Source organism: Pezoporus occidentalis, unplaced genomic scaffold (assembly GCF_034315485.1).
Source record: "Pezoporus occidentalis ecotype Australia unplaced genomic scaffold, CSIRO_AGI_Poc_V1 ctg80, whole genome shotgun sequence".
NCBI classification, from domain to species: domain Eukaryota; kingdom Metazoa; phylum Chordata; class Aves; order Psittaciformes; family Psittacidae; genus Pezoporus; species Pezoporus occidentalis.
The window spans coordinates 1324735-1349336 of NW_026916159.1; the positions used below are offsets into that span (position 1 = coordinate 1324735).

At 39.9% G+C, this 24602-nt stretch overlaps 2 protein-coding genes across 11 annotated transcripts in view; one reads left to right on the top strand and one right to left on the bottom strand.

The window, feature by feature from the left end:
- RBMS3 (RNA binding motif single stranded interacting protein 3) overlaps positions 1–24602 on the top strand; it is a 729877-nt gene that overhangs the window by 456248 nt on the left and 249027 nt on the right. For all 10 annotated transcript variants that reach the window (XM_062603533.1, XM_062603531.1, XM_062603532.1 and 7 more), the window contains one exon: positions 8862–8953. In XM_062603533.1, coding sequence (XP_062459517.1) covers positions 8862–8953 — 92 coding nt within the window. The remainder of the gene's footprint in view (positions 1–8861; positions 8954–24602) is intronic.
- Positions 1–24602, bottom strand: part of LOC134155902 (aggrecan core protein-like) — a 667433-nt gene that overhangs the window by 204657 nt on the left and 438174 nt on the right. The gene's annotated exons all lie outside the window — the stretch shown is intronic.

The following is a 24602-nucleotide window of genomic DNA, read 5'->3' on the forward strand; positions in this document are numbered from 1 at the left end:
TGTCAGTGTTTCCTGCTGGCTGGAAATACCAAGAAAATAGTCTTTCTTGTGGTATTTTGGAACTTCAGCATCTGGATATTGCTGTAATCAGAGAGGAAAACTAACACAAAAAATAGCTGTTGAAAAAACAAACCCTTTTTCAGTTTTGGGTGTGAGGTTCCTGTCAAGTTTTTCAGCAGAGCTATTAATTGATACTGTAGCTCTGTACATAGGTCTTAATCTGAAACTGCAAGTTCTGGCTATTTTGCTCTGGGTATTGCAAAACATTATCACTTGTGAGCCACAGAATATTTCTTCAGTCAAGGGAAGAAACTGCTATTGTATCCTTCCCTCTCTTTTATGTAAATATGTAACTAAGGACTGTTCTTGGAGTACTTGTTTTTGGGAGAACATTCTGCTTGCTTCAGTCACTGCTTCAAGTGTGAAATTTATCTCAGCTGCAGAGCCACAATGAATGTCTCATACCAAAAAGTTTAGTAAAATTAAACCTAATGACTGCATTATATAACTGATACACCAATAGTAAAGTTATGGTACTAAATAACTGTCATATGAAAACATATGTTTATATGGAAATTGTAGGTGTGAGCTATCCTTGTATTTAAGAATAGAGTTAATCTTAATTTTGGATTTTGACAGTGAATCAATGGGACTTGCAGAGAGAGTAACTTCAGAAGTTAAAGGTGGAAAAGTGTGTTTACCTCTTGTCCTTTTGCCACTGCAAGATTTGCAGTACGTTCTCTTCTTTATTCAGTCGATATTTAGAAACTCTAGGAATGAGTTTTTCATCACTGCATTTATGATTAATCCAAGTTCGTGCTGTTAGCAGAATACCAGGAAATGTTTCTGAACTTCCCTCTCAGTTTATTTTCACCAACATTTGTGTTCTTTGGCCAGTCCTCACAAAGCTTGCATCTCACTGCGTATGCTTGGTCATATGCTGCAATTTGGTTACCCATAGGTCCTCACTTACATTTAGGTTTACTTTTAAGACCCCAAACACTTATATATTGTTAGGGATAATCAAGTGGAGTTCTGCTGTTTGCAAAATCTGGATTTTTATGGCTCTTTCCAAAATTTTCTTCAGTTTACCAGTCTTTGTGGTTCTGAGTTGCCAGAAATGCAGTGTAAATGTTGAGAGAGGGTAGTCAAGTGCAATATCGTTTTCTCGATAGGTATATTTGCTACATCTGTACTGCTCACCCCTCTCCCACTTGCCATTGTTACTGCAGTCCTATTTCACAGAGAGCTCTTTTTCAGTTTTGGGGTCTGCTTTTGTTCTTTCAGAAAGCAGGGTTTTGGAAGAATCATATTCTCGAAAAATACACACATATATGTATATACCTAGTTATTTATTTATTGTATAAGTACTTCTTTCCCACATACCATAGTTTTACAGGCTTTTTTGTACTGTTACTTATTGGAGATTCCAAAAGTTTTTCAACTTAGTAACATTTTAAAATAGAAGATAATCATGAGTTCCATACTTCGGTTTTGCATGTAAATATTATCATGAATCAGTTGTGCAATTAATAATAACCTGCATTCATATATACTTTATTTAAATCAAAGTAACTGAATGTTCAAATTAAGAATGTGTTTGCAAACAGGTGTCCAAAATGTGTTTGGTTGTTACCTACAGTGCTGTTTTTCTCTGGTTCTGTTATAAAGGGTATCACATAACACAAGAAACAAAAGAAATCACTGCAGGAGCATAATCAAAGTGACAGTTTTGTGCTGTATTTCCATATGAAGCTAAAGCAAACAAAAAAATTTGGCTCTATATGCATACTTAACAATGTAGGTGTATCTCTAGGGAGTGATCTGAAATGAAAGGACTATCTTTGCCTTCTTGCATTTAAGCTCTCCATTTCCAATTATTTTTTAACTATATATATTAGCTGTTTTAATTAAAAGGTGATGATTCACCACTTTCTAGCCACTGAGAACATTTTTATAAAGTGGAGGTTTAAAAATAGTAATAATGTAGACTATTTTACCATGAGCATTTGGAGCTGAAGGAATCTTGGCACAATTGGAACAATGAAAGAAAAAGCTGCTTTCAGTAATTTTGTGTTCAAGGGTGATTCAACCTCTTTGCTTTCTAACTCTTAATTTTCTGAGGTTTATCAGAATTTAATTTGATTCTTTATCTGAACATAAAACAATGTCTGAAAATTGTATAGTGAATTACTGGATAATCACTTTTTTGTGGACTACTCTGATTGTCAGAATGAATGCCGCCTTTTAAAAAACACTCTAAATAAGTACTGGGCAAAAGTGAACTTTACAACTTAAATTGACTTTGGTTCTCTTGAAATCCGAGTGGTTTCATCTTAGCATGAAGGAGAAAGGATTGTATATATTTGTTTAATGGTGTATATCTATTAGTGTTTGTGTAAAAGCTTTGTGCATATGTGTAATGCAGATAGGTATGGAGGTGACATCATAAGTTAGAAAAAGACATTTTATTTCATGGTTTCTAAATTCACCAAGTAATTTTTACTGCTGTCTCTTCCCTAGGCTGGTATTCCTCTCCCTCATCACAGCACCTTTTGGGAATGATTTTCAATTTCCAGTCTCTAAGCAGCATTACCAAAAAAGATTAATGAAGAAAAGCAAGCACTCTCTTAAGAGGCTTTTATCCTCTTTTTTGTTCAAACAGTCCCTACATTTCTTGAAGACCCAACATGTATGATATGCTCAGCGTTGTCTGTTCTGGTTTTCAGATCTGATATATTGAATTTGAGATGTCCAGAAACTACGGTTGGACTTGACTTAAATACAAGTGATTTACAGCAGCACCCTAGTTAGAGGTCAGGTGTAATGTTTGGCCTTGTGGCAGGGTGAAGCTGACAGCCCACCAGCCCCAGTTTATCCTCCCTTGTTCATCATTGCTTCTCCTTCCCAGCCCCCAGCAGAAGTTGCTGTCTTTGCTTGCTGTGAGGTGCTTTGCTCAGTGGCATGCTAAGGCGCTCTGTTCCTCACATTTTCCTGCTCTTTTTCACCTGGATCATCAGGACAGAGCTGCCATGGGTGCAGAGCTGTGCCTAGCTGTGCCTGGCTGTGTGTGGCCCTTTCACACTCCTCTTTGGCTGTGGGTGAGCTGGTTCAGTGCCAGCAGGAAGGAGAGAGCCACTGTGGGGACCTGAGGGGGTGTGTCGAGGGCAGGAAGCACGGTAGAGTCCGGCTGGTGTAGAGGCGGATTAGTTCAGCAACTGTGACAGGTCCCTTTCCGATGGCATCAGCAGTGACGTCTGCTGCTAGGGAGTCTTCCGTGCGAAAAAGCACCGTGGTGTGCTAGCTGTGAATACTAATTGGAGCACCAAAGAAGTGATAAATGCTCCATCCCTGGCAGTGTTCAAGGCCAGGCTGGAGAGAGCCTTGGGCTACATGGTCTAGTGTGAGGTGTCCCTGCCCATGGCAGGGGGGATTGGAATAGATGATCTTAAGGTCCATTCCAACCCTAACTAGTCTATGATTCTATGACCAAACTTCCAGGATACCCTAAAACCTGTGTTCCCATTCACTTACAGTACCTAATGCTGCTTTCAACAGTGGCAGAGGAGCTGCCTCAGATCTCCAAAAAGGCAGCCAAGCCCTCACTCCCATCACTGTGAGAATGGAGCTCCCCTGACACAGGCTCTGAAACCCATATGGAGCAGCAGGAGCTTGCCTTTGCTGTGTTCCACCACTCCAGCACTTTGCAATAATTGTGGGAGCTGCAAGTGGCAGGCAGTCCCTTAAATTATTTGGCATTACCCTTAAGTACCCGATCAGTCAGGGCAATTCAGAGTTTGATGTCTAAGAGCTCTACACACCTGCAATTACTTAAATCAACAAAATTTCACCCATAGGTATTTGCAGGCACAAAAATGTTGGTATAAAATTAGAGGCTATTTCCTAAAAGCTGTGCCTAAATTTTGATTATATACTATATGAGGGGTTGTTATTTTGAAACATCTGTGTTTAAAGTAACAACAATAGCAAAACTTTAAATTAGCATAGGAGATTTAAGACATTTCAGGAAAACATTGATTAAATCTGCCAATGAAATGAACGTGTTTGGCAAGTGACCTAATTAGTGTATACTTGGTTCTTTTTCACTGCACTGCTTACCACTAATTGCTGTTCTGCTGGTCTTCCTCTGACAAGTAAGAAAAAACAAGGATGAGGGATTTGTTGAGGAAATAGTGACATTCAGTTTTAATTCATTTGAACCTGCTGCCAAGCTTAATTATGGAACTGTGAAACTGAGGCCGGGAGGCCCCCAGCCATTTAGGTTATAGGAGACAGATATGTTTAGTGTCTGCCAGTGTGTTTGGGTAGCACTTATTGCAGCTAGCTATAAACTTCTTGCTGATGCTTAGTTGTTTTCTTCCCCCCACAGGTACTAAAACACTGGGTTTATTCCTTAAATTGAATTGTTTAGCTCTAATGGCATCAGGCCAAAACAACATTGCAGGCATTTTATTTCTTAGAGGAAAAGTTTAACAGTTAATCTAGGTAGTCCCATCTCGAGTTTGTTTGTATGTGTGTTTGCATGTATAAACTAGTGATATGTCCTACAAAAACCTTGCCTGGGATCCAGGAATACTTGTAGCATTGGAGTGCCAAAGTCACCCTCAGTATAAGTACACTTGAGCTGAGGGGCTCACATTCATGATAAATTCAATTCCCATCTCTCGAAGCAGCAGGGGATAACAAAATTTTCCCTCTTTGCATTTGGAGCTCTTAAAGGAAAAGGGCAGATGCTTCATGAAAAAAACTGGAAATAGTTTTGGTTTCCTGTGGTGGTGATGGATTCTTGTGAGCAGAGTCTGAAGGCTGAAGGTCCTGATTTAGAATCCGAGTGTGTTTTTCATGATATTCTGCACAAAACGGGTGGGGGGGGGGGGGGGGGGGGGGGGGGAATGTATAATGCATTGACCAGAATGTTTAGAAGGCAGTGGTGCACACGCAAAAAAAAAAAAAGAAAAAGAGGGGAAAAAAAAAGGCTGTGGAATTTTGGGGTAGCAGAGGGTGGGGCTGGTGGGGCTTGCACTTGTTTTTCAAGGAGCAGAAAGATATGTAGATGTTTTCTTAGAGCAGCAGCATCCCATTGGCAGACCCTGGTCTGAATCTCTCCTGCAGGATGCTTCCAGCCAGCCTGCTGCCTTTTCCCAGAAGGAACTAAGGAACAGTTATCCAAGCCTGAGCAGCCAAACCCGCCCATGCTGCACCTGCCAGGGGCAGACAGAGCAGCCCAGCTCTGCTGGCAGCACAAAGGGGAGCCCAAACTATACCTGCTCCAGCCACAGCCTGGGCGCCAGAGAAGGGCTCTTGGCAAAGGGAGTTTGGGGATTCTATGGGAAGAGCTGGAAAGGCTTGTTCTGATACAGAGCCTTAGCTTCTGTGGGGACTAAATCTACCCTGAAAACTATATAAAATAAAACAACAAACCCCCACAAACAGTCAAAAACACAGACAAAAAAGCCAGCACTACCTTGTCAGTGTGTAAAACTCAAAAAATGAAGTGAGATTGTAAACAAATGAAATATGTTAGTGTAGGTCACCAGCATAAGCTGTAAACATCTACATGGAAGAACATAAACTGTACAAAAAGGCAGCATGCCTGGTTTTCTGTTATATAGCATTGTAGGGTTCTTGTAAGGATACTTGAATGCTGAAACAGCCTGGGAACTTGGCTTCCCTTGCAGCAGATTAATGTTCTTTGGATGGGTTTTCAGCCATGGAGTGATTTTGTCCTGATGTTCTGTGTGTGGTGGAGAGATGTGTCGGGAGGGGGGAGCGCCAGAAAAAAGATTACATGGAATGAAAATGAACTTGAGAGAAGGAAGAACAGTTTTAAAGTGAGACTGGGAGTAGTAGTACTAGAATGCGTAATGGGTGGCTAAAGATGCAAGGTTTTTTGTCTAGAGACTCTCACTGGAACTCTGATACGGTTATATAGGCACTTGTGCCCATTGAATAAATGTTTAGAAGATATTCATGGTTTTAGATATAAAACCATGAATATGTAGTTTTAACAGATATTTAACAGATAAATATTAAAACATGTTTCTTGATTAACATCTGGCCTGATGTTAACCTTGAGTAATTCACTATGTTAGATATACCTAATCCCTATAATACAGCACTGGAATATTTGTATACATTCTGGTTTATACTTACAAGCAATACTAACTTAGATGTGAATACTTACCATGTTGTCTGGAAAGTTGTATTAAAAATAATTTCCCTTCTATTACTGCATACATGAATCCTGCACTGTACACTGATGATAAATATAAAAATCCAACTCTATTACCTGCTTTTGATGTTGAAGTTAAAACATTTTTTTTCACTTTTACCACCTATTGGGCATGAACATGGTGAGAAGTAAAATGAAATTTAGTCTCCTGAGAAGAGTACCTTCCTAGCCTTAAAAATAATTTGCTCTGTGTTTGATCCATGCCATCCCATGACTTCCAAAGGCATTTCAGATTTTCATTTTTGCATCTCTGGCTTCTTGTCAGGGTCTCCCATCTAGGAAGATGGAAGCTGCACCTAATTGTATCTCCTCCTTCCCCCCAGAAGCTTCTCTCCCAAAGGGCAAAGGCATTAGAGAAATCCAGAGAGGACTCTTGCTCTCTTGTAGAATGTTTGGGTTTTTTTTTTGTTTGTTTGTTTCAAAGCAGCATTAGCTTCACTGCCACTCGGCAGTGAACAGTAAGGTTGGATAGCATCCTGCAAAGCAAAATGCGATGCAGAACAAGTTGATTTAAAAATGGCATGCATGGTAGCAATAAAAAGGGAAAATCAAGTGGTGGAATCTGAGCAGATAAAACATCCCCCACCTCTCCAAACTGGCCAAACTCTAGTGCACTTCTTCATGGTGTTATTAGCTCTTCTGTCCCAGTATATGGTTGTTTCAGGCTTTCCTTCAATATGTAGTAATGTCCTACTAAAAACTTTACCCCAAACAAAATGGAAACACCCCCCCCCCGAAACCAAAAAAACAAACCCAGAAAACCGAGTGAAGAAAAGAACAGAGAGATTCAGCTCTTGACTTTATCAAAGTAGTGCTTTGCATACTCTTTAATTAAGTCAGCAGTGTCTTTAACACTTTTGGCTGTTTCTTACTATTTTCAATTTTCTTAGAACTTTGTGAACGATATTTAAGACAAGAAAACAAAAAAGTGTATGTGCACAAAATTAGTTCATCATTGGACTAACCCGTTATCAGGTCATGCATGCATACCAAAATAATAATAAAGAGATGTTTATGACTTCAGGGGCAAGGTGATCAAAAGCACACACTCTTCTACCAGTTTTGGTGCAGAAAGGAGGGTGATAAGGCCTCCCAGGAGGAGGAAGAAAGTCTGGCAAAAGAAATAAAAATGGATACAGCAGAAAAGCATATCTGTGGTTACCTCCTGTATGATGTATATTGACCTAGTAAATGGAGATGTCTGCGAAGGAGCTGCTATGCTATAAATATACTTGTGCTAATATTATTAAAGCTTTCAGGCAGTTCAGTTTTGTCTGTATGGCTTCCCAGGGAGATGCCAAAGAGGTGGCCTCTGGCCACAACTTGTCTAAGCAGCACATGCCTACCTGTACTGTAATTGCTTAATAAGATTTAGGCTGGATTTTTTCCTGGATGGATTGTGAAATACATGCAGCTGCCTAAATAGGTGCTTGGCAAGATTTTAAAATCTTTGTAACTCTATTGAAATCTTTATGCAGAAAGTATCCCTGCTCATGGCAGGGGGTTGGAACTAGATGATCTTTAAGGTCCCTTCCAACCCAAACCATTCTTGCTTCTAAGGCATTTGAATGCTCTTTGAAGATCACAGATAGTTGAGTGCTGAGAAGTTGTGAAAAGTCCATTCTGTTCCTCTTCATCCTTCTTTGTGTCTTTAAGAAAATAAAAATACTTCCAGTGTTGTTGATACCTAGGAAGGGCTTAACAGCACTGGTCTTGCTTGAACATACCACTCTGGTTAAAGGATGGAAAAATTGAGAGGGGAGAAGATAGGGAATGACTGTATGATTAATAAACTAATCCAAATACTGGGGGTAGGAAAGCCACTTAAAAGCAGATAATTATGCCTTGCCAGTCCCTAAGATCAAACCTCACTGAGATGCTGTTCAGATGATACCCTGGAGCAGTTGCTGGTAGGGATGTGTCCCTTGTTTCAGTAGAGAGGGCCATGAGATGAAAGGGATGTGGTTTAACCAGGCTGTGACTTTATTATGTTACCATCTTCTAGAGCTCTCTGCTGTCACTTGTAGAGTGCAGGTTGTGATTTCTCTCTTAATTGCTTCCACCTGCTCTAAAATAGCACTCTCTGCCCCTACACAGATAGCCGCAGCCTGCTACAGAGACCTGCTACCCTCCTCTTCCTAAGCTGAATCCTCATATGGGTTCAAGGGACAGGCAAAGGGTGGTGTTTTCTCATGAAACCAGCCATTGCAGGCTATAGCTTGGTATCACAGGGAGGCCATACTGCTGCCTCCTTGCATGGAGGAGATGGGGCAGGACTCCACAGCCCCATGAGAGTGTGCTCTTGGGCTGCCAAAGTCCTTTTATGTGCTAAGACAGACAAAGAGCTGCCTTCTGTCCGCCTCTTCTGTATATCTTCTTGCACTTTGAAGCTTCAGGTCATTGCACTTCCTTAAACACCATGAAGCTCAGGAGGAAAAGTGTGAGAAACAGAGGTGTGATGTTTGCTGGTGGTGGCAGTGCTACTGGAAGACTATGAGACAATGTGAGAGAATGGAAAGGATTGCCTTCCTTATAAAAATAACATCTTCATGTATGCAAATGCACATGGATGATAATGAAAATGTCTGTTTGTCTGTTTCTCTTTCAGGTTACGGCTTTGTAGATTTTGACAGTCCAGCAGCAGCACAGAAAGCAGTAGCATCTCTGAAAGCAAATGGCGTGCAGGCGCAGATGGCAAAGGTAAGAGTAACTGTGTTATTGCAGGATTATCTGAATTAAAATTGGGTTTGCTCCTATTTTTCTTAAGGTCTTGGTCAATTTTTCCAATGTTATTTTTTTTGTCCTTTGGCTGCAGTGCCTTAGTCACACTATGGCTTGCCTGTGTTCTTGAGAGCTGTGTCTTGTGTGATGGGTTCTGCCCTGGTACTTTGGAGAGGGTTGTAAGATGGAGAGTGCTGGAGTTGCAGAGCGGTTGGAAATGCATTTGTGCTGACTGCAGTGTGAAAAAGTTGCCTTTTCTTCACCTCGAGTTGTCTTCATTTGGTTCCTTTGCCTGGGAATAGTTATTCTTTTCTGGTGTGCCTGGTGGACTTCTCTGAATGAGTGACTGAACATAAGGAAAGTTTTGTTTGGTCTGTCGGTTTGGCTTCTGTCTTTTTATTTTGAGGATGTAAATGGAAGTGTAGTAGGTTGCTGAATGAATAGTTGCTACAGGTTGTCTGGAGGTGACTGGCATCTGTTGTGAGAGAGGCTGCAGGAGCCATGCTGTACATCTTGTAGGAAGCATAGTAAGCACAGATACTCTGATCCTGGAATTGTCCTTAGTCTCTAAGCAAACGGGTAGATGAAGGGGATGGGGGTTATAGCAGTAGCCATCATGTGCTCCAGCTGTTTCCTTTCTGAAGGCATAATCAGGAGCCTTTTCTAGACTCTATCAGTCAGCAAAAATAGCTGTTATTTTGTACTTCAAAAATGCTTTGTCCTAGAATCACAAAAAGCCCTTAATATTGCTTTAGTCTCTGCAAAGATGGTGCCGGCCTACAATCTCAAACAGTGAAAACAAACAGGTAATTACAAAAACAGGGGCAAATCAACTAATAAACCATCACCGATACTATTTATAGTAATGTTGGTGATTTAAAACTTTTGTTTCTCAACAGAGGCATACTAAATATATTTTTGTTAGTTTTTTTTTTGGTTTGGTTTTAAAAATCCTTTGTGGTAAATGAGGTTCTTTTGCCTTCTACTGAATTCACTCACTGTGCCTTAAAGTAACTGGATGTCATCCACATATTTCTGTTTAACCATACCCCACAAGGAAAGTTATGCTGTTTTATTGGCTTATAGTTTTTATTGACATATGGCAATAAAAATATTTGCTTCAAATGGGTAAAAGATGGCAAACTGAAGAATGTGAACACCTACTAAGAACGATGATATTTCCTTTCTCAGATATACTGCCTCTCCTTGTTAAAATAGAGGCAATTTGACACATTAGTCAAGCTGTGAAAAAGAAACAAAAGAGAGGAGATATGTTTTGGCCTCTTGGTTATTATCAGCCATTTTTGGGGACGAGTAAATCTTTAAGTACATTAATTTGTAAAGTTGTAGATTTAAAATTAGACATTTAAAGATAGGATTGAAAGATAAATCTGTATTTGGTATTCTCATGATTCAGAACAAGGAACAATTTCAGCACTTGCATGTGTGGAAATATCAAAACAATGTGACTTAGAATACTGTGTTTTGGATTGTCAAGTATTTTGGGGGGAAAAGCAAAGTCTGACACTTTCAGAGTGGGATGAGCTGTACCAGCCGCTGAGGTTTGTTTTCTGGGGGATCTGTGGTGGGAGAATTGTTTTTGCCCTGCATGATTTTGTGGCAGCTGGTGTGTACACATTTGTTTGCATAAGGCTGACTCTATTTTTGTTATTTAGCCATGGTGCCTGGAATCCCAGATAGGTTCTTTTTAGTGCATTTGATAGTTCAAGATAAATATACAACCGACTTTTCCTATCTCTAAAAAAAACTAAAAGTATTTTAAAAAATGGGGATTCAAAGGAAATTGAGACGACTCTACACAAAGTACTTCACATTGCTGAGAAGGCAGGAGCCTGGGAACACAAATCTATCTGGAGAAGCATGCTAGTTCCTGCGCATGGTGAAAGCCAAATTGCGTAACAAGACTGAAAGACAAAGTTACCTGCCAGTGTCTGAATTAACAGTGAGGGCTCAGAAGAGGTTTGAAGAAAGAGGCAGAAGAAGGATTTAACTTCCACTTTTGGAAGTTTATCTAGAGCAGTTTTGTTTCAAGAATTGCTATAATTAGTGGTGACTAGCAAAAGAAATCAAAGAAAAAAGACTGTGTGAAAAAATTACCTAAACCTTTTAATGCCATACCTTTAAACAGTACAGTCAGTGTCCTGTATCTTTTGTTCTACATTGGAAAGCAGTGGAGCTGCCTTACATAGAGGCCCAGCAGAAGACTGCAGCCTGTGTTCAGCAAATGTCAAAAGCCTCAGTCCAGTCATGGGTGCTTTTCAATAAAGGTGAAAGAGGCGTCAGCCAGCTTTTGCTCTGCTCTGGCCTCTCCAGTAGTGAGAGAAGGTATGCTGAAGTGTCGCTATAGTCTGTTATGTTTTCCTGGAGAGAGCTCTTGCTCGGAAAAATAAGTTCTTTGTAAGTTTTAACACAATATAATTTTTCTCAAAGAAATCCAGGAATCGTCTTTGAAAAACGAAAAGCAGACCTGAACCCCCGCCCATGTTGGCTAGCAGAAGTATCTTGTGGATACTTGAGTAAAATAAACTAATTTTTTCGATGCTTAAATACAGCCACCTCCCTCATTTTTATAGCATTTGGACACCTTTTTGGCTGATTTTATCTGAGAGTGCTGCTTCTGGAAGAAGGTTAAACTCTGGTGGATTTATGCTCCACGTCCCATCACTGTTGGAAAACTTGTTCTGTCAAGGCTAATATACCCCATAATGCTATGCAGGGAAAAACATCATTAAATGTACTTGAATCTCTCTTTTTGTTCTGATCTAAAGTAGTCAGGAGAGGATTCAGCTGAGGGAGAACAGCAGTATTATGCCTGCCGAGGTAGGGGTGACAGCTGGAAAGAGGTCCATGGACCACTTGGTATAACAAGTTGTTGGTGTCTCACCCATGTGAGATCTGTGTGAGACTTGTACACATGTATGTTGTCGCCTCTCTCATTTCTTTCTCATTTGCTTCTCTCATTTCCTTCACACATGCACCCAAAGCAGTAGTTTTGACTACTGCCACTCTCCTATACCCAGTGAAGTTCACCTTAGTTGTCTATAATTTTCAAAAGTGATTGTTAATAATTTCATTTATTCAGAAGATTAATGCTATGGAGCTGCTGAAGTGATAGTTTCTCAGCTGGCTACCTTACTTTATTATGTGCTTCCTGCTTGCCTTTGGAGATAACTCAGACATGCAGATTCATTTGTATGTATGTTGTGCCTGCTTCTCCAGGGTCATAGGGTCAAGGTGGGTTTTTTAATTTTGTTTTCTTACTGAAAATGGCAAATCTAATACGTCACTGAATAATCTCACAATTGATTTGTCTCTTTGTGCTGGGGACTACACAAACACAACATAGAAAAGATAATGCTTATGTGCATGGTTTATATATCAGTTTTGTTTTTTTTCCATCTGTTCCTTCCCTGCATTTTCTAGAAAATGTTGTAGACAGAACATGGAAAATTAATAAGGAGAGTTTTATTGATATGGGAGTTGGCTTGAAGAAGTTGGCAAAGAAGCTAGTACACATGAAAAACCTATCAGTGTTCTAATAAAACCTGTAGCCACATCTATTATTGGGATTTTCAATTGTCCTTCACCCAGAATTACATATTCAGGAGGAGACTTCTTAATCTGCTTTGTATGTAAGCTTTTAATGATGCCGATGAGTCTAAATCACCTGAAGAATCAAGTCTAGGTAAATCAGATGTCTGAAGTTGTGTTAGCCTGAAGTTGGTGGACTGTGCAATCAGTTTATACCTTCATGGACATTTTGTGGTCCTCTTTCGTTTTCAGTTCTAGTCTGCTGTAAGATTGCATAAAGTGGAGGTTCAGGCAATGACAGGTACTTGCAGAGAGTACTTAGTATCTTCTTTAGTATCTAGCAGCCCGTCTAGAGCATTGAAACAAATGAATTCACAAAGGACGTATTTCCAATCCTGCTGTTTTTCCAGTGCATTTATAAGTACTGAAAGATGTATTTGATGAAGGATGTCTTCTCTGGTTTTTCTTTTGTATGTATAATGCATTTAGACATCCTCAGCAACTGTGTGGACATTGAAGAAATATTTTATTAGTGTTGGCAGTTGTCTAAGACCAAGGAACATCTCTCAACTGCTCTGCTACAGTAATTGCCATGCAGAGGGTATACTACAGAGCTGCTTCTGAAAAAGGACTGTGCTGATAGGTTCTGATGTGTTTTGCTTGACAAAGGAGTTACAGAATGTGATTTTGTTTCTTGTGTCATACTCTTCTCATCTCTCCGTCATGCAGAAGCTTAAATACAGGCAGTAATCACCATCTAGGTGAAACATAAAAGGGAGCTGTTTCTTATGGAACAGAATCGTATGTAAGAACTTTTGAAGAGGAACAGAGAGTTGGTTGCTGTATAGTTAAATCGATAGTTTTTTCTCAAAGGGCTAAGGAAGAGGAAATCCCATGGAATAATCTTATTTGTTTTCCAGGCTATTGTGTGGGTTTCAAGAATTGCTGTGGTATGAGTCAGCTGACCAACTAAAATGAGTCCATTCGTCCTGCTCATTTTTCAGCTTCATTTTCTCTTAAAATTCTATCCCTTTTATTCTTATTATGTCATATACCAATACTCTAAGGGGCTGTTGCTTAAAAGGGGAACTGTAGAAAATAGAAAGACTTTCCAGTAAAAGCACCTCTTCTGAATATTTTTTTTAATCTATATTTTTAATGGAAAGTTTTGATTCTCTATATTTTGCAGTTTCAAAATTCATGAAAATATTTAATAAAAGTGCTGTCCTTACAAAATGTGAAATATGGCCTATACACTGAACATCTTATATACTGAACCCCACAAGCGGTTTCTTAATTTATGATTGAAGTGTCTGCAAAATTTAGCTAACCAAACTGCAGGATACGGCTTGTTTGCATTTTTGGACAATATTTATGGATTGCAGCCTACTGACTGAGTCAGCTTTCCTTCTGATACCAAAGCAGGATGCTAGGACTTTTAAACATTGAAATTGTCAGGCTTTGGTTTAATTTCATTCTGTAATTATCAGATATCATCCCCGTCCCCCTCTTCCCCCTTCACACACATACAAAGAGCAAACTGTTCTATGAAGTCAAATATTTGTATAGGCTAGTTCTAAAAGATATTCTTGATTTGGTGTTAGAGCAGGAGCTGGTGGCTCTGGAAGCCCCGGCATACTCAGCAGTGTAGGAGAAGATGAGAACTGTGCTGTGCTAATGCTGGCCACTTTCCACATTGTTTCCAAATGAACTGCACAGCCAGGCGTGGGCTGTTGCTTCACCAGTTGCCAGAGATGTTTGGCACAACTGTGTGTATGTGTGTGTAGCACTCTTGCACTAAATGTTCTTCTTATCTTTCCAAAACGTTAAATATCTCTCCCTGCATTTGTGCACAGTACATACTGACCAATACTGACCTGAATCAGTAAGAATCCTGGGTTAAATGATAATGAAAAATTACAGCTGCAAAGAAGTCAGAGGTGGCTCTGTTTAGATTTGGAAATTACGGGTGCCAGTATCTCTCTCCTTTGATTTCTTTTCCCAAGTTAACCGTGCCAAAGGAGTCCTGCAGAAGCAACAACCACAAGCCCCAGGTTTCATATAGTGCCACTTACCAAAGCCACGCTCTCTTCATCTTCTCTCACCTGCTTACTGTGTTGCTGTTTGGCATAAATTATCTTTCACTCTTATAATATGGAGTCATAGTTTACCAGCTAGAGCTGGCCCTGAAGTGCAGATTTTGTAAATACAGGATATTTTTCTGTTCCTTAAAGGATAATGATTGATGAAGTAAAAGCGTTGAGGAGATGCTAAATCGTTTGTTTGTGTCCGATTTTATCACAAAATTTCTTAGGAAGATGTGCCTTTCCAAACCTGGAATTTTTTTCCAGATGAAATGCTGTCTAAATTTAATATTCAAATCACAGGTGTGCTGTAGCAAAGTGCTAACTTTATATTTCAGAAAATCTGCAGTAGCAGATGACTGTGTCTTATGAGAGTCCTAGACAATCAAGACTAAAGCAAAGAGCAGCTTTCTAAAAACAGTGATGGATTGGCCTGATAGCAAAGATACATGACATTAATGGAAGGGCTTCATAGTGTCATCTGGAAAATTTCATACTTCTACCTGAGAACTATAGGGTAGCCTGTGTGAATTGAGCATAATGATCCTGTTCCTGCTTTCAGACGTACATTCACAAGCCAGAAGAGCATCATGTGATCCTGAGGATAATAAAATAGAACTGCCTTTTTACCCTTGCATGTAATGCTCCTAAAATCATGTATGTCAGTATGAAAGGGGGTGTGCGTCTGCAGTACTTGTACCACACCTGACAAATTTATACACAAACATTTCTTTGGGGGTTTTCAGAAGGGCTTAGCTTAGCATAATTCTACTCTCTGGAAGTGAATGGGACTTCACTGTTAGTTAATGAGAGGAATTAGGTCAGTGCTGTGTTCCTTTGTTCCCAAAAATCTTAGCTCAGCACCTTTCTTAGCCACTAACTTAGGTTAGAAAATCTTACAGCACATACAATCATGTTTATTCTCTAGCTATCACCTCAAATAGACCTTGCTGTGGTATGTTACTTCCCTTTTCAAGTCCTGTGTTAGTTTCTAGAATGACTTGGGTTTGTTCATGCTGTAACTTCATCTAAGATTAAAACATTCCTCTGCCTTTGAAAATTGCAATGTAAATAATCAGTAAATATATCCACCTCCATGCTACTAATGCCCTGCACCACAGAACAGTTGCTGGTAAGTAAAAGATGTAGCCAACTTTTAGAGAATTTTTTTGGAGGATAGTGGAATTACTGGGTTCTTTTCAGGTTATGAACTTCAGCCAAACAAGAATTGGCCTTTTTTTGTAAATACACATTGTTCTTGACTTTCCTCTGACTTGGAACACATTTGAATTGGTAATAATACAGCTGAAATCCACAGAGCTTTGGCAATTTAAGCTGAAGAGAAGAATGGGGCTCCCTATCTTTAGCACTCATATAGCTATACATCTTGGAAGCTCTTACGCACTCTTTGCAAATCCTTTATGTTTGTAGAAGAGGAAATCTGAGTCCTGAAAATGAGTTAAACACTGGAGTCAGATTAATCCTTTTTTTTCCTCCATACTCAGGAAACTCCAAACGCCCCACGAAGGAGTTAGCCGACCACAGCTATGCAGCTTGGGAATCTGCAGCTCAAACTGAGAGAAACTATGTTCTAATTTCAGTAAGCACATCTTTATTCACCAGGAAAAACCCAGGGCACCCTGAAATGACCAAAACCCTGTGGTTTTAGAAAATATTACTGTGGTAGAAAATGGACGTAGCCTTCCTTTCAGGGACATATCATTTAATCATGTTCTCCTGTAGCTCAGCATGAGGATAATGCTTTTGTAAGGTGAGAAACAAAAAAAATCATTGTATCTAGCATGCTTCCTCAGAAGGAGGAGGAGATGATTCACATGACCACCAGCAGGAGGATATGTACATGCTTTAAGAGGTAAAACCACTTAGTCTGGACTGAGACATATGTTCAACAAAGCAATGAGATTTGTATGAAAATCAGGCCACTTTCAGGTTATTCTGTTTGATTTGGAAAGCAGGTGTGCAAACTTCAGTAGCATTTCATCTGAGTAGATGCAAGTGCCAGAGTAACAGCTCATCAGTCTGGAAATACACAGGTGCATAATCTGACGGTAAACACAGATCTACTTAGTAATATGCATAGATACTCCCTGTGCATATATGCATCCCTTTCTGAATATTTAAATGTTACTGTATTAGTAAATACTCTGCCTGTTGTTTTCTTATTAATGAATGTCTTCCATTTAACCAACGTGTCTGAGTGGTTTGGCTGTAATCTAAATAAATTTAGGTTTAGATGCAATTTTGTTCACTAATGAATGATAATTTTTGTTGCTGGAAAAAATACCCCTCTATTTTTCCATTGTATAAAATTATCAGATTAGGCTCTGTGACAAACTGAGTCGTGATGGCAGCTCATTGAATTTTTTAGTCTTTGGACTTTCCATGTATGTATTTGTGCTCAGAAAGGGAGTTAATAATGATATGAAGGGTTGAATTCTATTTGCAGTCATGTTAGGCTAAATTTGATGTGATCAAAATAAATGCAAGTGATAGAAGAACGTAAAACTGGCAGTATCGGGCCAGAACAAAGGTCCCCGACATCAGATTCTGTTTCTGATAGTGTCCTATAGCAGTTGCCTACACAGGACTACAAGAACCAGACAAGCATCTCAGGATACTTCCCCAGAGTACTCTCCTAGACTCCAGTAATTTGCAGTTTGGATTTTCCTGAGTTTGTATTGATTAGCCTTCTGCAGAACTACCTCCCCACCCCTGAATAAAGAACTTCATAGAATCATAGAATCATAGCATCATAGAATCGTTAGGGTTGGAAAGGACCTTAAGATCATCTAGTTCCAACCCCCCTGCCGTGGGGAGGGATACCTCACACTAAACCATGTCACCCAAGGCTCTGTCCAACCTGGCCTTGAACACTGCCAGGGATGGAGCATTCACAACCTCCCTGGGCAACCCATTCCAGTGCCTCACCACCCTCACAGGAAAGAATTTCCTTTTTATATCCAACCTAAACTTCCCCTGTTTGATTTTTAACCTGTTACTCCTTGTCCTGTCACTACAGTCTCTAATGAACAGTCCCTCCCCAGCATCCCTATAGGCCCCCTTCAGATGCTGGAAGGCTGCTATGAGGTCTCCACGCAGCCTTCTCTTCTCTAGGCTGAACAGCCCCAACTTCCTCAGCCTGTCTTCATACGGGAGGTGCTCCAGTCCCCTGATCATCCTCGTGGCCCTCCTCTGGACTTGTTCCAACAGTTCCATGTCCTTTTATGTTGAGACACCAGAACTGCACACAATACTCCAGGTGAGGTCTCACAAGAGCAGAGTAGAGGGGCAGGATCACCTCCTTTGACCTGCTGGTCACGTTCCTTTTGATGCAGCCCAGGATACAGTTGGCTTTCTGGGCTGCAAGCACACACTGAAGCTGGCTCATGTTCATTTTCTCATCGACCAACACCCCCAAGTCCTTCTCCGCAGGGCTGCTCTGAATCTCTTCTCTGCCCAACCTGTAGCTGTGCCTGGGATTGCTCCAACCCAGGTGTAGGACCTTGCACTTGGCATGGTTAAACTTCATGAGGTTGGCATCAGCCCACCTCACAAGCGAGTCAAGGTCCCTCTGGATGGCATTCCTTCCCTCCAGGGTATCAACTGAACCACACAGCTTGGAGTCATTGGCAAACTTGCTGAGGGCGCACTCAATCCCACTCAGTTCATGTCAGCGATGAAGATGTTGAACAAGACTGGTCCCAACACCGATCCCTGAGGGACACCACTCGTTACTGTTCTCCAGCTGGGCATTGAGCCATTGACCACAACTCTTTGTGTGCGGCCATCCAGCCAGATCTTTATCCACCGAGTGGTCCATCCATCAAATTGATGTCGCTCCAATTTAGAGTCAAGGATGTCGTGTGGGACAGTGTCAAATGCTTTGCACAAGTCCAGGTAGCTGACATCAACTGCTCTACCCCTGTCCATCAGTTCTGTAGCCCTATCTGTCCTGGGTTCAGCAGTAGCAGTCATTTTTCTCCTTCTTGGTAGCTGGTGCAGTGCTGTGTTTTGAGTTTCGGCTTGGGAACAGAGCTGATAACAAGGATGTTTTGGTTTGGCCAAGGACTTTGTGAGGCTCATGCTCTGCCAGGGAGGAGGGGAAGCCATGAGGAAGCAGAGACGGGGCCCCTGACCCAGACTAACCAAGGAGGTATTCCATACCACAGCACGTCATGGCCGGGGTGGGGGGTAACTGGTAGTTACCCAGAAGGACACGGGCGTCCGGGTGGGACTCGTTTCTTGGCCGGTGGTATTGTATTCTCTTCCCTTGTTATTTTCTCTTATCATTGTTGTCGTTGGTGGTAGCGGTGGTGATTTGTGTTGTACTTTGGTTGCTGGACTGTTCTTGTCTCAACCCGTAGGAGTTGCACCTTTTCGATCCTCCTCCCCGTTCCTCCGGGAGCGGGGAAGGGGAGAGCCCCGGTGGGGGCGTCGGGGGCCTTGACTGTTGTCAGCCCGGCACCACTCACTGGGAGTGAGTGAACAAGTTACCTGACTGGGTTTAAACCACACCACCATCATAGAAAATTTTGGCAGCAGAACATCCAGTCATAAGAAATTCTTTTGATTCTTCCAAAAACCTAAACAGAGATATGTCCCAGGGACCTGGGGGAGGTTTACATCCACCAGAAATACCCCCTATAATGCAGTAATGGGAGGTACAGGTACAACAGTTATTTCCTGTGCTACTTGCCATCTTGAATACCATGGAGAACAGTAAAGACTTTGATGATAGCAGCTGTAAATGCATTTTTGTAGTTGGAAAAGTTGGACCTCCCCCGAGTGAATACAGAATTAGAATGTATATAGTATGTGATATAAAGTATATTTTTCCATGTTAGAATGGACATAACTATGCTTATCTGAGTGCCATTAAGTAACAGAGCAGGGCATGTTCAACAGTTACCATTTCTCAGTATGCAATGTTGATATTTTTATCAAGATGCCAAAAGAAAAAGAAATAGCTAAGAAAGGGAGTATAAGAGATTTCATTTATAAAGTTAGAAAGTTGAAGTTGGGGTAGTTAAGGCTTTCTGCTGGAAAACTTGACTGCAAATTCCTCAGAACAAGTGAACGCATCTTTCTGAGATCTGTCACTGAAGTCTGTCTTAGGTGTCATTTCTTCATGCAGTTAAATCATTCTTGGTTCTTAAATGCAGCTGATAAACAAGTAAAGAGAAGATGCTTTGAAGGAACGCTTCTCCATCTTCAAAGGTATCTTTGCCACTTTACTATCCCGCTTAGTTAATACAAGATGCTGTTTAAGTGTAGTATCACAGTTCTTCCTCTCTGTATATGAACATTTGCGGTTTAGTGTGTGCATGCATAGTTGTATATAAGTATTCTGGTGACTGTGTATAAACAAATCTATGCATGCATTAATACATGATCATTTAGATATATTCTTGAGAAAATTCTGTAATATAACACAATTCTCCTGAGTAACAGAAAGTATTACAGTGGTGGTTTTATAGTATATACTGTTGGAGCGTGACTATTTACTAGTAGTTCTTTAAGCACTGGGAATAAAATGTTGTGTGGTTTTTTAGGAATGTGCTGTAGAAATAGAAAGGAAAGTGGAGGTAAATTAAATATTGGTCACATTCAGACAGTATTTTTCCATCTGTCAGCAAAAACTGGCAAAAACCAAAACAACAAAATTGTAAAGTCTGAGATGAGACTTGGTGATTTACTGTCTTCTTTAGCTGTGCCTATGGCTTGAAGTAGAGCTACTCAGCCCCAGGGTTTCACAGGTATTTCCATAACTTATTTGTCCATTTTGCATAAAAGGTTATGATCCCACTGTTTATCTAAACATTTTCCTTGTCACCTACTCCAATTATAGCTTGTTATGGAAAACCAGAAGTATCATTTGTACAGCTATGTTGCTTTATTATAGCAACACAGCATAAAGCAGCATGTGGAGTCAGTGAAGGGAGGGTTTTGCATCGTCTTAGCTTGCAAAAAATCCTTTCTCTTGCTTAAAAACTGTTCACCAGTGAAAGGTCATCACTGCTAACAGCGTGACCTAATTTATGTCAGACTGCCTTGTTACTGTACAGCACATTTCACATGGTAGAATCATGGGTTTGGTAAAGGCACTAGAACTGATCCAAATGAGGTGGAAATCTGGCTGTAATGGGGCCACAGGGGTCTTGCTGCCTTGCCCTCTCTCCTGGGTCTTCTGGGCCTATGCAAATGGAAATATTTCCCTTTCAGAATAAAAATTTCATTAGCTGGAATATGTAATGGTTCTCTTTTGTATGATCAATCTTCTAATTCTTGAACTCAGGCTTTCTATGTTAAAAAGGAGTGTTGGATGCAGACTACGCTTTGCTTTGCTTGAAGTTCAAATAGTTTCATCTTATGTGCTTGTGCTAATGCTTGCTATTCACTTCTCTTGAGTATATATGTAATTTCCAGATTGGTTTACAGGAGTACATTGAAGAGGCTGGACATTTTATGTCAGTCAGCAATTAGATTAGTTACAAGGGTACCTCTGCACTCCTGTGACTATTGTACTGGTTCTCTTTGATCGCAAAACGTCTGGGAAGCCTGGTGCAGGCTTATCTAAAGGACACGGTCTGATAAAGTAGCAACTTAGGCACTTTCCTCCTGGAAACATCATCTAGTACCTTATCATTTATACTGGATTTTACTAAAAGTTTCTCCATTTCTTTGATGAGAGGTCTTTTAAATTTGTAATAGCTGAGACCTGAAACACTTTATACTGTGACAAAAACCTCTCACAGAACACAGCCCTCTGAAGTCACTTGGTCTTAACAGTCCATAGATCAGATCAGGCATTGAATGATACCTGTAAATACTATTTATTACCTGTTTACTGGTATTTCTTTGACAACCCCTTATGTGTTAGCCTTTCACTTCATATTTTGGAAATTTTGCCTTCACAAATGTCTTCCCTCCTGTAACATCTACCTTTGTTCCCATGTGAGGGCAGTCCTTTCACTTCGGTCCTTCCACCTCTGTCAATCCACATGAAGCATTTCTAAAGCAGAATGACACTGTATTTGCATCCTTCCTTTTGCTATTGTAAACATACCACGTTCTTTTTAGTATGTTACTTCACACTCGTCATCTATCTTTCTTGAACATGGTTATACACTATTTTTCAGAGAGGGCCTTTGCAGTGCTGTAATACCATCTCTCAATTGGGCAGTGCCTTGCCTGATACGTATATTGTACTACCTTTAAGTCAATCGATGAGCACCCTGGTGTTTACAGCAGAAACTTTTATTTTTAGCAAGTGTATAAGCAGCATTATTTTGCATGCTGAATGGAAAATTTCATTTGGAGTCTTCAAGTTAAATCTCTGAATGCTTTGCCAGGTCTAGAGGTAAACACAGATGTTAGGTTTTAAAGTGACCCTCCAAGTGTTCGCAAATGTTCACAGCTGAAAGTTCTGTTCTTCAGCTTGTCTTTAATGATTATATCAACTGGTTTGCTGTTGTTAAACACCATAGATACGACAGCTTAGTATCCTGAGTTATGCTGGGAAAGTCTTGTCTTGTGTCCTGGAGCTTAATTTCTTGCTGCTTATAATTCCACAAATATAGTAAGTTAAACAGATTTAGAATGTAAGTTAAATATATGTGTTTCTAAGCTTTAAATGCTTTCTAAGATGCTGCATTTCAAAAAGAAAGGTAGAAATGAGAAAATGCCAGTTAAGGGTAGATGAATTCCTAACATTAAATCTTGGTATTTTTGCTGTGAGGAACATCTACTTCAATCATGGTAAAAGCTCACATGCTTTAGGAAATGAGGATTAGGTTCCATGGGTTTGGCAGGGTTTTATTAGCTTTAAGATTATTTTTTAAAAATAAAGAACACCAGTGACTTTTTATTATCCATGCAGATATTTCACTGCTAGAAGATTTAACATGAAGATAGAACAGTGTGAAATACAGGCCTGAGTTATAGATGGGTATTTTACTACTTCTTTCATGGTTTTGTTTGGTTTTGATTTTTTTATTTTTGTTAGATTTACTATTCACATGAATATTATGTAGAGAAAAACCTTGAGGCATGCAAAACATATTTGCTAAGAGAATGATCTACCCTGTTCAAATTGGCATTCTTGAGAGATATTTGTGTCTAATATTTGTGTTAGATGACTATGAAGTCTTGCTGTCCCAATACAAATATCTGGATGACAGATATATGTACAAATATTTTTCAGGGACTCAAGTTCAGTTGTTTTAAGACAAAACTCAGTTTTTGCGAGTAAGAACTCAAATGTGGAAGTTTGGGTGATTCAGATGACCCTCAGCCTTGGTACTGTCACTTCTAATCATGTTTAAAAGTAAAATTGCTCAGAATTACGTAGCAGCGATTTGTGGTTCGGAAGTTTGACGGAGTAGAACACAGACCTATAGTTTGCACACAAAGTTAACAGGTGAATTCACTGTACAATACAGGAATACAAAGTCTTCTGTTAGGAAGATGTACTGGATTATTTCAAGATTTTGTTATTCTACATCCTTAGGTGATATTCCACCCATGTAAAATGCTTTGATGGCTCATCTCATTGTCTTCTTTTGGAGCAGAAATGGAATATTTTGGAGTTTTTTAATCAACAAATGATCTCTGTTGATCTTTTAATTTTAATTAATTACCCTCACTTAACATATTACTTAAAAGTAAAAAAACAAAACAAAACAAACCCTAAACAACACCAATTTTTTTTCTTTAAAAGCTAACGATGAACGTTGGTTTTGTATAGACCTTGCTTTTTTTTTTAAACCGTTAGTGGTGTGGTGCAAGATTTTAACCTGGAAGATTCAGGAATGAGGAGTCAGATTTGCTTTTAAAACTCAGGTTGCAGCTAGAAGAAGATATCCTTATTGAGTCATTCCACAGAAGTCTTGTGCCCATCAGTGGGGGCCCTGCATGCCTACTGTGTTTAGTTTTAAGCCTAAAGGCAAAGCTGAGGTAACAGAATCATGCACAGAGGTCAGCTTGGCCCATCAAGCTGGAACCAGGATCTAGAGTCTATCCTTCTGGGCACCTTTCAAATTACCAGCCACAGCCCGTGATGTGCACTTTGGCCTGCTGAATCCACAAACTGCCTTCTCCCTCACCAATCTGAAGAGCTGAAAGGAGGTGCAACTAAGGTATGCTGGGACCTAAATCATAGGTAATGTTCAGCAGTTTCTTCAAGAACCACGTCTGAAAGAGGATCCCATCTGATTTGTATAAGCAGTGTACATTTAGGCAAATATTTCAAGTGTTTTAAGCCATCTGAACGTCTACAAAACCAGTCTTAAGAAAGTAGAAACCCCCAATTAATCTGCTTGCTGCAAATTAAGAGACCAATAGCTTCTTACAGAAGCAGAATTTGAAAAAGAAGCATTGTTAACCAAAGCTGGCTGCCCAGAACCCCGTCAGACCATTACAGCTTGCTAAGTCCTGTGTTTTTCAAGCTGGAGCAGTGGAGTCAAGAGTGTTATTAACTTCTACCACTCACTTTAAGTGTAAAGATTTTGTTTCTAGATGGTAAATGACTGTCAGAGCAGGGCCCAACTGTGAAAAACTGTAAAGATTCTGACATACCAACAAATTATTTCAAAGTAATAAATTGGTGATTCATTCTTCCTTTGCTGAAGGATAAACTACCCCAAATTGCTGCATGTATTTTTGGAGAAAAATATGCATGTAGATGGTTTCTGAAAAGTGGCTGTTGGCAATAACCTATTCTAGAGCTAAAGTCCTGCAACATGCACAGGTTTAATTTTGCTAGCTGTGACGAGTAGGCCACATCCTGGCTGAATGCTGTGAACTAGTAGATTAGTAATTTAGTAAATAAGTTATTTAGATTAAAAGGGTTGCATTAATTTAATAAACTATTTTTCTATTCCCTTTCATTACTTGAGTGCCAACTCTGTGCATAGCTCTATAGATGGTACGAATTAAAATTCAGTTCTTGCAGTGAATGAAATACCATTGGA